Genomic DNA, 13,197 nt, shown 5'->3' on the forward strand with positions numbered 1-13,197 from the left:
GTGCTCCCCTCCACCAGGACGCTTCTTTTGCTGCCTGCAAAAAGGTTTCTCTCTCAAGAGAGTGGTTAATGTTACAGACATAATAACGGGATGAATTCTGACTTGAATTGACAAACTTCTTAATATGTACTTGGGTCACCTCTTTAAGGGCCTTCTTCTAAGTACACCGAAATAGATGGTGCACTTTTGTTTTCAACGAAGAGAGATGATCATGAACACATGGTTACAGATTTTACTGATTTGAGGAAAATGCTACTGCAGTGTGAAGCATATCACACCAGGAAAATCATATCCATGTCATATGAGTTAGCTATTCTCTATTCCAGTACTTACACAGCATGCAAAAACATTTTGTTAAGTATCATTTTACAAATATTGGCAATTCTATACTCGAAATTCTCAGCATACTACAGAGACATACTCTCCTAAAACTTCATAGGTGATACTGACATCACAGTGTCAGGAAATACGAAATACCAGGACAAAGGTTAAACTAGTGCACACACCTACAAATCCTTCAAGGCAATATATTGTTTCTTTTTTAAGAAATAAGTTTAAACAGCGCTGTGTCGAGGGTTTAGATTGCGGGGTGAAAATAAAACCCTGGCAGATGTATTGTTAACCTCCTCTCCCCGCCCCAACTTCCCCCTTTCGCTCCTCCCTCTCCCCCCTTCCCACTCAGGACAGGCGATCAGGAGGGAAAGGAGGACAGAGAGAAGAGAGCTGGAAAAATTAACAATGTTTTACTAATGCTAATAATAAGAATAGAGAAAATAATACAAAATATACAAAACCAATCTTGAAAGTCTCAGCAACTGCAGAGCCGGCACCCAAAGTCCTGGACTGGACTCCGCAGCCAACCGGAGCTGGATTCAGTCTCTCACTAGGCCTCAGTTCACAGGGATGACTAGCAAGGTCCTCTCCTAATGTCGACCATAAGCAGAAAGAAAAAGGCAAAGGCAAAAGGGCAAAAGGGATGAGATCCTCATGATCTCCCACTTTTATATGAAGTATTCACGTGAATGGAATGTTATACACAGTTGGTCAGTTTCTTGGTCACTTGTTTCTCGTCGCCCCTCTCACGAGATGTCCATCCATGCTTATCAATAAGTTTGCATTCCATTGCTAGGTTTACCAAAACATGTGTCTGGTTCTCCAGGAAAATGTAGTTAATATGAAGCTTTAGCTGACAGGCAAAATCACTAAAAAAGAAACTTGTTTTTAACAAAAACAGGACAGGCTGCTATGCATACAACACAAAATGTGACATAGGAATCACCTTAGCTGAAGATGATCAAGTTGATAGTCATTCACACGATTAAGTTTTAAAGAGCACCATTAGCTGGACACCAGTTATAGCACTGCTTACACATTGGTTATGTTAGGATGAAGTTTACAAAATAGCTAAAAAAGGTTTTCATGCTTCTCCAAAACCAATTTCTTTATAAGAAATACAAACCTGAATGGGATCAGTAGTTTCTTTTCCAGGCAGATTTACTCATTCCATCTGCCAGGGTTCTGTAGTCCCAGCAGGAGCAGACTCCAACAAATAGACACAGAAAAGTGCTTCCACGCTCCAGTGTCAGACAGTACGGAAAATCCTTGGAGTAATATTAGTTGTAACAGAAATTGCCTACAAGAAGCATTTGGATGCGTAATTGTTACTCAGAATACTGACCTTTCGCTTCAGATTTCCCAAGTCTATTTTTAAAGAGCTGATTTTTTTTATTGGTCTTAATTGAGCAATTTCTCCTATTAATCATCCAGGATTTATCAGTGAAAAGAAGGGAGTGTACCATGCCCTGCAAGGCTACAATGATTTAAAGTCCAGATTATTTTGCTATATTTAAATAGCCTTGGCATTAACAGCAAAGTGTCAGCGCAATTTCCAAGGCTGTATAAGAAAAGGATGCACATATGGGGCCTCAGGGATGCTGAGGAAAGAAAATATCCAATTACTCCAGCAGCGACAGGGGCAGCTGAAAGAAACACAGTGACAGGGACTAGAAACCTCAGTTTTCCCTTCCTCTGAACTCACTCCTCTCAAATCAACTATTTTATAAGCGTTTATAAGCCCCCCCCAAACTGGAAGTTCAAATGAAATCAGGAGCTGCAGGTAAGTGAGCTCTCAATGAGCTTTGATGTTCAGGACTTACACAAACTCTTATTCCACTGTATTAATTACTCAAAGTGCTAATGATCCTTAAAACAACACACAAGCCCTAGGATACCAACCTATATGATAAAGGTCAGTGTGGAACTGTGTCACACAGAAAGATTGAACTGTGACCTTCAATAAAACTGAAATTATGAACACATATCAAGTTCATTACTGCCAGTTGCATCATCAATTCACTGTGCTTAAATACGCAGATTTTAAGCAGTATCTGGCAATATAAAGACATTATGAAGTTTCTTACCAGACATCCTAACACAGAGCTCGTTATTCCATGTGAATGCTTCGGGATTTAAGAGTGGAAATTGTCAGATATGGTCACTCTCAGACCCATGAAAACAGTTATTAACAACACTATAATATACTGAAATTGTTATCTGCAAAATGGTTATAAAATAGTTACCACGTCTACAGATAGTGTTGGGGCTACAGTTAGAGGAGCTTTCTCTAAGAAGGCATCTCTACACATGCTTGTCCATCCACAGCTCTGAAACAAAGACAAACTACGGGACATGTTCATTTTCCATGTTTCCAGAGACTCTTTTAGTCCTGTCAAAACCATCCGTTCAGGGAGAACGGCAGCAAAACCCAAACAGCTACTCACCAAGGCAGCTCATCCAAATCCGCCATGAAGATCAGTGCTTTCGGCAGCTCCTACGAGAAACAAATTTGCACAGTTTTCTACTTCCTATAAAAACCAACTATATGTTTATGTGTAAAAAGAAAAGTCTTTTGGCTTGAACATAGCTACCAAACTTGTTACAAGATGCATGGTTAATACTGTGATGCTTTTCTCTTTTTATTTGTTTCTCCTTTATGCATCCTTGGAGCAGCACTTGTAATTACACTCTTTGAAGAGTTGCTTTTGAATTTTGAGATGTAACGAGAAAAGAAATAGCTGAAAGGAGAATTAACAGTATTTTTTACTTGTCTTGAAACCAAATTTATTTATTAAATTGTAACAAACATGATTTTATACAAACAACAGAGAATGCAGTTTTTTACCCACACTAATGAAGTCATTGTATGCTCAGTATCTTCACAAGCCAAGTTTGGTTTCAGTATTAAAATAATACTCAGTCGTGCACCATAATCTCAGGTGCCATAAACTGATGTAACTTTTGACCTATAATAATTTCCACCAGCTTTCACAAATATTTATACTACATTGTAACAATATTCCCACACAGCAGTTTAGGATCAGGCTCCCCAGTTCAGTATTACTCCAATTAACCTCTTGAGAAGCAGCAAACAATAAAACCTCCTTTGAGGAGTTAATGACTGTGGGTTATGACTTTCACAAGCAACCACATCATACAAGTTATTTCACAAAGAGATCAGGCCATTATTTTCCTTCTGTGAGTCACTGGAAACTGGTTCTAGAACCCTGCTACTCTGAAGGGTGAGGCCTCTCCTCCCAGCTTTGGGACATGTCAGGAGTCTCAATTCACACAAGATTTCTTCAATTCCAAGTTAATTTTGAGAGGGGAAAAAAAAAAAGAACAAAGTTCCAAGTAAAAGAGTCTCCTAAAAAATTAGATCATTTCAGTGTCTCATTTAATTTACTTTAAATACTGTCTGCCTACATGTTCCTTCAGTACAGCAAGGATTATTGTTCAGCCACCTTTTTTCCTTCACCGCAGTACAAGCGTCCCTCACAAAGTGTTTTTGTTAGTTTAACTGTGTGGATAAACTCTTTGAATCTCGATTTTCTTTTTTCTTTCCCCCGGATTCTGTGTTCGCTTTAAAATATTCCTGGTACGAGCCGGTAAGGCACGGCAGCAGTGTAGTGCTTCCAGTCCTTCCCGTATTTGCTGAAGCAACGGTGTTCATCCCTAATGCAGCGGTGGGTCAGCAGAATAGTCATATAAATGATGTAGAAATAAGGCAAGATGTGGTCAAACCCACAAGTCAGGCAATAGGCCAGGGAGCCCATCAAATCTCCCGTGTAGTTAAAATGTCGCGCCCACCCCCAGAATCCCGAGGTCATCAGTTTGCTGTAGTGCTTGGTCCCGTCCATGGACATGTAGGAACACTCGATATATTCCGGTTTCTTCCCCCAGATCTTGCAGTTGCCGTTGGTACGACGGAATAGGTCCTTCTGGTGGTTGGTCACCCTGAAGATGTAATAGCCGATCAAACCCAACATCAAGATCCCTACGGCATTAGCTGTGCCCAGATGGACAGGGTGGTTAACCAGATACAAACCCTGGGGGGGAAGAAAACAAGAGACAATCAGTGATTTACTTTAAATACACGCTCAGGATGCCAGACTAACTCACTGACCTACAGTGACCCAGAATAGACTAGTAGAAAGAATAGGAAAATCCACCCTATCAGTAAAAACATGGACGATTTTCGGAAAACTCTGCATCCCATGTTTTCTTTCTCTGTCTCTCACCAAAATAGCATTTTGTAGGTGGAACGAGAGACAGAGAGCAAAGATGCACACAAACCAGGACAGAAGGAAAAAAAACAACCAACCAACCCACCACCCACCGAAAACCAAACTCTGAACATGAAGGAATACAAAAAGGCACTGAAAGGATTGATAAAAATACACAGATGCAATAGACAGTGACAGAAAAGGGCACAAAAGGAGGAAAGGACAGGAATAGATGTCAATTCCATGCAGGGATAGTAAGACTTCCTAAAGTAAATTGTTACAAAGGATGTTGAAATGGTTACTCAACATTCAAACTGTCTAGCAACAATTTAGGATACAAACCAAACTGCTGGGGATAATGTTTCTGGACAGTTTTACATTTTTACCTGCAAAGTATAGAGGTAAGGCAACCAAACACAGTCTCCCCAGCCCAAATACCAGCCAAAATGATCGTGGCAGATATCAATGGTTTTCAAATACCAAGCTTCATTCCAGAAGAAGTCCAAAACATAGATACCCTGAAACAGAATAGTTTCACATTAACAACACACGACTGTCACCAGTCATCCTGTTTAACAGCATCAGCCTAATTTTTCTGTGCTATCCTGTGATATGACCTCATAACCGACTTGTGCTTTTATTTTAACAGTTCAAAAAAGGGTATTAAAAGCAACATATCACACAAATACGTCTCTATAGATTAAGCAAATAAGTAATGCAAAGCAATATTAATGAAGATAACTAAGGCAAGTGTGCCACTATAAGGACATGTGCTTAGGGATTAGAGTCGTGTTTGACCATCCCTGTATCCAGCTTAAAGAGTCACATGCTTACAGAGAGCGAGAACAGACCCATTTACACATAGTAACGAATAAATCCAAACTATTATCTGTACTTATTACTTTGCGGTTTCTTCAGTACCCGACTGGCTATCTTTAGGTGTAGAGACGTGTAGTTCTGCATGTCTCACACACACAAAGCGAAACAACAAAACAACAACAATAGAAAACAAAACCAAATAAGAATTCATCATTGTTCTCTTTGTATCGAAGATCAGGCTATGCCGGTTTCCAGAACACAGGCTCAGAAAAGTACCTCTTCAATTAAGTTTACACTGAAATCTGCTGGTACAGACATGACCGTGCCACTGGTGGCACTTGGAATGAATACAAGTGTCCAAATAAATGAATACAAGTGTCCAAAGAAGCAAGTTCCAGTGCATCATCACTCAATGAGGTTGGTCAGGCTAGGAAAAATTGTGTAAGTTCAATTTCAATGCAAGGAGATGTTTCTACTTTATTCCTAGTTTATTTCCAAATTGGTTTCTTATTTCTCTCCTCTGAATTTACCTGAAGGACATTGACGAGGATCATGGAGTTGGTTACTTGACCGTACAGCTCCTGTTGTTTAGCAGCATAGGAAAGGTTGATTAGAGTCCAGGCTACAATACCAGGACGCCCGTTGAAGAACAGCTTGAAATCAAACCACTTTCCTATTCGAGGGTTAAATTCAATCCCCATCATGTAGTCGTAAAAGAAGTTGCCAGTGAATTTGCTAGAAAGCATTAAGAAAATAGAAATGTTCGCAGTTACACACAAATACAGGTAATCACTAACCTGACTACACATTCCAGATGATTTCCTAAGGCACTTGATGTAATGATAATAAAAATCATAAAACCGTATAATGTTGTGAAAGGTAAGATAACATGGCATGTGCTGCTATGGTGCTAACACATGGTGCTAACAAAGCAAAGAGCCACAGTCATATATAAAATATATCCTGTCATTCTTATTCTTTGCAGCATTCGATTTATATGTCCGATTACCTAGTGTCTTATTGTCTTATTATTGAAAATCACTTACCAGTCTGTGGCACTGGTAGGGAAAAAATAGCCTTTAATCAAGGCAAATGTGGAAACTATGTAGCCCAGGATATTGGCACACCACAGGAGAGGAATCCAGTTGTCAAAAATGATGGTAGGTGAGAAGAAGTGGAAGTAATAGGCATTTGCAAACCAAAGCACATGGGTAATGATCCAAGCCTGAAGTCCATTGATTTCATACTTATTCACTACACCTAAAAGATGAAGAAAAAATTGCATGTTAGTGACTCTGCACTAACACAGCTTTTTATTAATATAGATATGCATACAATATATAGAAGCTCAAATAAATACTTACGAAACGACCTCACTCTCCCAATTAAAAGTCTTGTGGCACTTTTCTGAAAGTTTCATTTGACTCTGCTATAACCATCAGGCTTTGTTAGGCTGAGTTTTTCCTCTTCACAAAACAGTGAATTTGGCATCTCCCCTAAAACTGACTAAGGTAACAAGTCACCCTTTCTCACACTTAGTTCACACCATGCTTTTTGTTCAAGTCTTGTGGGTTAATTTAGCTTCGGCAAGTACAACTGCATTGACGAATGCTGGCAATAGTCCACTGCTGATTTTAAGTGCCAAAATTATCAATCTGTATTTTTCCCATACCAGTGTGGTACCTGCCATATCAATAGTTTTACTAACAGCAAGAGATAGATATTGTAGCATTTATTCTAAAAGACAATGTAGCTTGCTTTCATTTTTGTTTGAAGTAAACATAAGAGGAAGGTGAAAGCACTTATTTCCACACCTCCTCCAGATACATGTGGATTATTACAGATTGTAAGTACAAAAATACTATAATCTTAAAAGATTGTATGGTGTGCATATATTCTAACGAAGAACTTACCAGCAGGGGTGATGGCACCTTCTTGGACACCTCCTACATATCCAGGAAGAAATTTATGGCAAAAGTCAGGAATGAACACATACAAAACCACCTAGAAGACATAGAATATATTAATATTAATAGCTAGAACAGGCAAGACAAACCCCCCCAAGACACTACCCCTTTCATACACATATCAAATGTTACACACAGCAGTTTCAATTAAGTATTGGATAAGTAAATATGGCAAGATTTAGCTGTTGTGATTTTAGACTAGTAACATGTGCAAGCTATTAAACAATTCTGAACTTGTACTTCATGTGTGGTTGTCAATCTTTTTTGGTAGCGAGGCGGGACAGTTAGTAACAAGATTCAGGTCCTTCTCCTTTTATTTTGAACTTCATCTGTGTTATAGGTAAGTTGTTTTCCAAAATGGAAAAAACAATGGAGTAGTTTGCTAAGTCTGAAGATATTTTACAAATATAAGTTGTATTTCTGATGTCAATGTTTTTTTACTGTCTATAGAATATATCACCCCTTCTGCTGTGTTAATTTGTGATATATTTCTTGTGTATTTATTTAAAACAAATAGGTATTGTTGTTACATAGTTGGGTTTTTTTTTCCCACATCAAGGAATATGTCACACAAGGAATATTTGTGTATATTCCCCACGTATTTATTTGTCAAGTTTATAAGCTTCGTCTGGATTCCAAAAAGCCATGGCAAGTAAGAAACACCAAAGAGTAAATGCAAGCGTGACATTCCATTATCCTTCCTGTAAAAGGATTAATTGAACAGCTGTTTTAAAATCCAGCCACTACATCAAGATAATTCAATAACGTACCTGGAAAGCGATCCACAGGGTATACATGCCAGCAGCCTTATAGGTCAGCACAGGAGTCTTGTTCCAGATGTCAGACAGATGTTTATTCCCCGTGAGCAAGTCAACGAGTGGATCGGTTAGAGAGCACTGATACTGGTCGCAGGACATTATGAAGTAATATACGATAAGGGGCGCAAACATGAGCAGGAAAATGACGCTTGCCAAGGAAAACCAGTCCACTTCCCTGTAATCCAAACACAGCTTTATTGTTTTCTCCAGCTTTTGGTTAGAACGGTCAGGCAATTTTTTCAGTGCACCTTCTAGACTAACGAGATGAAAACTGAAAATGTTTTCAGGGCACATACATTTCTTTGGGTCAAATAACTTAGCATGTTACATACTTTACCACAAACTGTTATCTATGCTAGTTAAGCAGAGCAACAGAATAAATAATAACTCCCCTCCAAAAAGCAGTTTATTATTGCAGCCTTTGTGGTTTTGATGGCAATCATGGGTGTAACTGGTAGAGTGTTCAGCTGGAAGTGGTAACAGTCACAAGAATATTATGCAAAATTTGGAAACACAGAAAAGATGGACCGTGAACAGCCAGAAGCTGAACTTGTTCTACCACACGCTGTGGTAAGAAGCCCTATAAACACCCACAGATGTTTCCAGCTGCAATACAAAACTAATTTTCGCACAACTCTTTGAGAACGGAGAGATGAGTAATAAATCTTGCTACAGTAGATGTCAGCTGGCAAAACCACTGATGGATGCCTGTTTGTTAAAATCTCAGGCAATATTTTGTTCAGCCCTTGAAGGAACTACAAATTTTACTGATTTTTATTATTTGTTATACTTTTTTTGCAAGGAGGACTGTGTTTTAACCCAAGCCATCTAGCAAGCTCTACATCCTTAACATTTTGAAGAACTCTTCTTTGGCATCTGTTACTGCAGCTCATCACCCATGAGCTTTCAACTGAAGGGCAATGTAATAATCTGTTACTTATAGAGGGAGGTTTAAAAGGAATGTAGTATCTATAAGAGTAAGTATGAACCAATTTGCAATGACTAATGAGGGCCATCAGTTTCTCTCACCATGCTCTTCCCCACTGGACTTGAGGTGTTCGAGAACCATTTTGGGTGCTTTTGCGGTTTCTTTCTCCAGAAGGTTTTTTATCCTGATGGGCTGCCATGGTGTCCTGTACGAAAGAAAATACTTGTTGTATTACTCCATCTGGTTCTCAGTAATTCTTATGTCTCTACAGAAGAGAAACACAAATAAAAGTTATTTAAAACTACTATATAGCCTTCTGATTACAAGAAATGTGGGGAGGAGGGTAGGAAGGATGAAAATATTTCCCAGTTCCTTATGATCTTATATTCAGCAAAACATAACCAAACACTGAAGTCAAAGCAGTCCATTAAACTTCTTGCTAACTGGATATAATATACGGCTTAATACTTATATGTGAGATGCAAAGGGAAAAAAACTTTTCTGTTTTGCCATGTTCTTATAAATCCCTGAAAATAAAGTAATGTAACTGATTACTTGCCTTAATTAGATAAATCACTACTGGAGTAACATTACATGTACTGGACCTTGGCAAATTATGTACTTTACCTTTGGCCCCTTGTTCCATATACATTAGTGATACCAGAGAAAACAAGATGACAGTTTATAATCCCATCTAAATCAGAAATTAGTGGGAACAGAGAACAACTTACTAGGCAACAAATGATCCTCTCTGTTGGACATGCATTGTAGCTTTCTTTTGCTTTGCTTAAATACTTTTGTCAAAGATCATCATCTCATAGTCTGAACATCTGGTAATCCTCCATTCCAAAAAATGGTATTTATTCTTCCTAAACTTTATCTTGTGGGAAGATACAGACTCTAAAACACATGGGGTGTTGTAGTTTGCCATTCAGGGGCAATTTGCTAACACTTGTTAGTTTTGTACCTTTTCAGGCTTTGCTGTTTTAACTCAAACTAGAAACTATCAGTTATTTCCACTGAAACACAGATTATAACACATTGTCATGGCCCTGAGGACACTACCAGGCTGCACTCTCACAGCTTAGATTTGAGCCAAATTTGAGCTCAGATTTAAGCCAGAAGTCTACATCTTTCCAGGTATCAATACTTTCGTGACAAGCACATAACACACAAACCTCAAGAGGAGGTTATTGATCACATACAAGAAGAAAGAGGCAGGACAGGAGATCCACTGTATCGCAGTTAGAGTGCGGGAGCTTACTTCAGTTATTTACATTTGCCTAGTAACAGTAATGCAAATTCTTATAAAGAACGGTTACAATACTAGTAAGAATTTTGCCAAGATAGACTCTTATTCATCAGAATTGGAAATATTTAGGTCAATGAAACCTTTGATGTCATTTAGCCCGACCTCACTGGCCCCTGCTCAGAGCAAGGACAACTTGAGACAAGTTGCTCAGACCCTTGCCCAGTTAAATTTTGAATATTTCCAAGGATTCCACATGATTTGTCAGTCCTATTGAGAAACCAGGCCTCTTTTCTAAGACATCCAGCAAATAAATCCTAGGTTGGGAATTTTCATGGTGCTCAGTTTTGTTTCAGGCTCTTAAGTAGCCAAACAGCGCAGCAGCTTTGAAGAGCTCAGTGTCCTAGATTTGCAAACTATGCTGAGTCTGCTGAGCACTTGTGCAAAGCCGCTGGCCACCCCTGCGGTTTCGTGCAAGACCCAGTTTGTGCATACACCCAGTTTATCATTAGTCCTACCAGACGCTGCAGAAAATCCCAATTGCTAAAACTGGGAATGGGCTAGATGAGAAAGGCTGGCGTTCAACAGGTCTTCTCCTCCTGGAGAAGAGAAGCTGAGAGGGGATCTCAGCAATGTTCATAAATATCTCAAGGGTGGGTGTCAAGAGGATGAACCAGACTCTTTTCAGTGGTGCCCAGAGGTAGGATGAGGGGTGGTAGGCACAGATGGAGGTTCCATCTGAATCTGAGGAGAAATGTCTTTACTTTGAGGTGCCAGAGCCCTGGAACAGGCTGCCCAGAGAGGCTGTGGAGTCTCCTTCTCTGAGACATTCAAAACCAGCCTGGTCACCTTCCTGTGTGATCTGCTCTGGGTGGACCTGCTTTAGCAGGTGGGTTGGAATGGATGATCTCCAGAGGTCCCTTCCAACCCCAACTATTCTGTATAAGGGGTCCGTGCTTCCAACCTATTTAAAGACCAACAATCACCACCAAATTTTGCCTTTCAACAAAGCAACTTAAACAAGTGCCTGCTTAGGAATATTCCCCTAAACATACACCCCAGTCTGACAGACAGCTGTGCTGGCAGTTAACAACCTCTCATGTTCAGAGCTATGCCCAACACATGCTACTATTTCTGGATCAAGGCTCCCACTGAAGTCATACTCCTGTTAGTAACTATTTCAATTTCTGTAAACGCAAGCTTCCTGTTACCCCACTAAACACACCCCAAATATTGCTTTTCTAAACTCAGCTTCTTAACAAGAGCCAGAAGCAAAATTCACAGTTCAAGTTATCACCTGCACAGAGAACTCCAGAGATGCGCTGTTCCTCCGGGTCCAAACATCAGGGTTTAATGATAAGTTACTGCATTACTGCTTAGACTGTGATAAAGGCATAATCATGCCAACCACCCAGTTCACATGGACGCTCTCTCTGTCTGCTGCCTAAGCCAAATATCTGACATGAGTTCACAGAGCGAAGTTCACACAAAGTCCTGTCAAGGATTAATTACATGTGCTCGGTGCTTTTTATCGGCACACTCCGGACTTAGTGAGGGGAATCTGTGATAAAACGCCCACTTTTAGATTTTTGTTCTATAAAAACAAGGCAGAGTCGCGTTCATTAATATATATTTTAAATGAAAATACCTCGCTAATGTGCAATATTCCGCAGAGCCTCGTGTTTTGCGCAGGAGGAGCAGAGCAGCATATCGGGCCGCTCATCCCTCACACTTGGGGAGCATTACCGGGGGTACCCCACAAATCAGACACAAGCTCCCCACAAATTAGACACAAGCTCCGAGCCGCCGGCCGAGCACCACCCGCTCCCCGACAAGGCCCAACGCGGTTCTCCGTGAGGGACGAGCCCGAGCCCCCCGCGCACGGGTAGACTCGCCGGTCGGGGGAACGCTGCCCGCTGCCAACTTACCAGCAGCAGCTCCGCGGTACCACCCGTCCGGTGCTGCTGTTTCCGCTGTTCTCCGGTCACTGAGGCACAACCCGGCGCTGCCCTGCCCGCCCCGCCGGTACCGACGGCGACACGATGCGATGCGGTGCGACGCTCACCTCAGGGCGGCCTCTCCCCTCCCCGCCGCGCTGACCAATCAGCACCTCGCCACCCGCCCCTCTGCGCCACCTGATTGGTTGAGCGCACTCAACCCATGGGCTGAGGAGACGGGGTGGGCTTGACCCTGGCCGCATCGCGGTCCCTGCGCCAACCCCGCTCCGAGCGGGGCAGCAGCACCGGGGGCCGCTCCTCCCCTTGTGGCCAGGCCCGGCAGCCTGTAAAGTCACGGTCAGGGCTGTTTTGCACAGAGGGATTTTAACTGCGAGAGCAAGGTGTAGTTACCGTGAGAACATCCCCTAGAGCCCGCACGCTACGGGCGGTAGTGGCCTCGGGGGGGTTTGATTCAGCCACCGCGCGGGAGAAATCGCTAAAACGAGCAAAGGCTTTGAAAGAAAAGGAACTGGCGGCCAAAGAGACAATTTAGTACATAATAAATTAGTAATCCCGCATGCGAGGAGGCTCACGGCAGCCAAATGAGTGGAGGACACAGGAGGGGAGCCGGGGCTCCGCAGAGTTTTGTACCCAAAAAAGGACTAGACTTGCATCCATTATTGTGAACTCAGGGGATTCGGGTTGTGTGGATGGGTTTTGATAGATAAAGATCTGTTGCTGAATTAGTCAGGCTCAAAGGAACTTCAAGGCCGCTTCGAGAACAGAGTCTGCTGTGAGAAAGAGGGGCGTTCCTCAATCACTGGGGTCCTGGTGTGACATGAATCATCGGACGTATCATCAGTGAGACTCCAGCACACGGACAGCCCACGATACTCATTTAACGAATCCATGCTTGG

At 41.4% G+C, this 13,197-nt stretch overlaps 1 protein-coding gene across 1 annotated transcript; it reads right to left on the bottom strand.

Moving 5' to 3' along the window:
- Window positions 1–3,665: 3,665 nt before the first annotated feature.
- On the bottom strand, window positions 3,666–12,362 carry DHCR7 (7-dehydrocholesterol reductase). The gene is made up of 8 exons (XM_080345226.1): window positions 12,272–12,362; window positions 9,196–9,299; window positions 8,119–8,341; window positions 7,295–7,385; window positions 6,428–6,641; window positions 5,912–6,116; window positions 4,949–5,080; window positions 3,666–4,385 (listed from the first exon to the last, which is right to left on the bottom strand). The coding sequence occupies exons 2-8, from the start codon at window positions 9,291–9,293 to the stop codon at window positions 3,921–3,923; spliced, it is 1,428 nt and encodes a 475-aa protein (XP_080201352.1). The 5' UTR covers window positions 9,294–9,299; window positions 12,272–12,362; the 3' UTR covers window positions 3,666–3,920.
- Window positions 12,363–13,197: the final 835 nt, after the last annotated feature.

Source organism: Nesoenas mayeri (genome assembly GCF_963082525.1).
Source record: "Nesoenas mayeri genome assembly, chromosome: 5".
NCBI lineage: Eukaryota > Metazoa > Chordata > Aves > Columbiformes > Columbidae > Nesoenas > Nesoenas mayeri.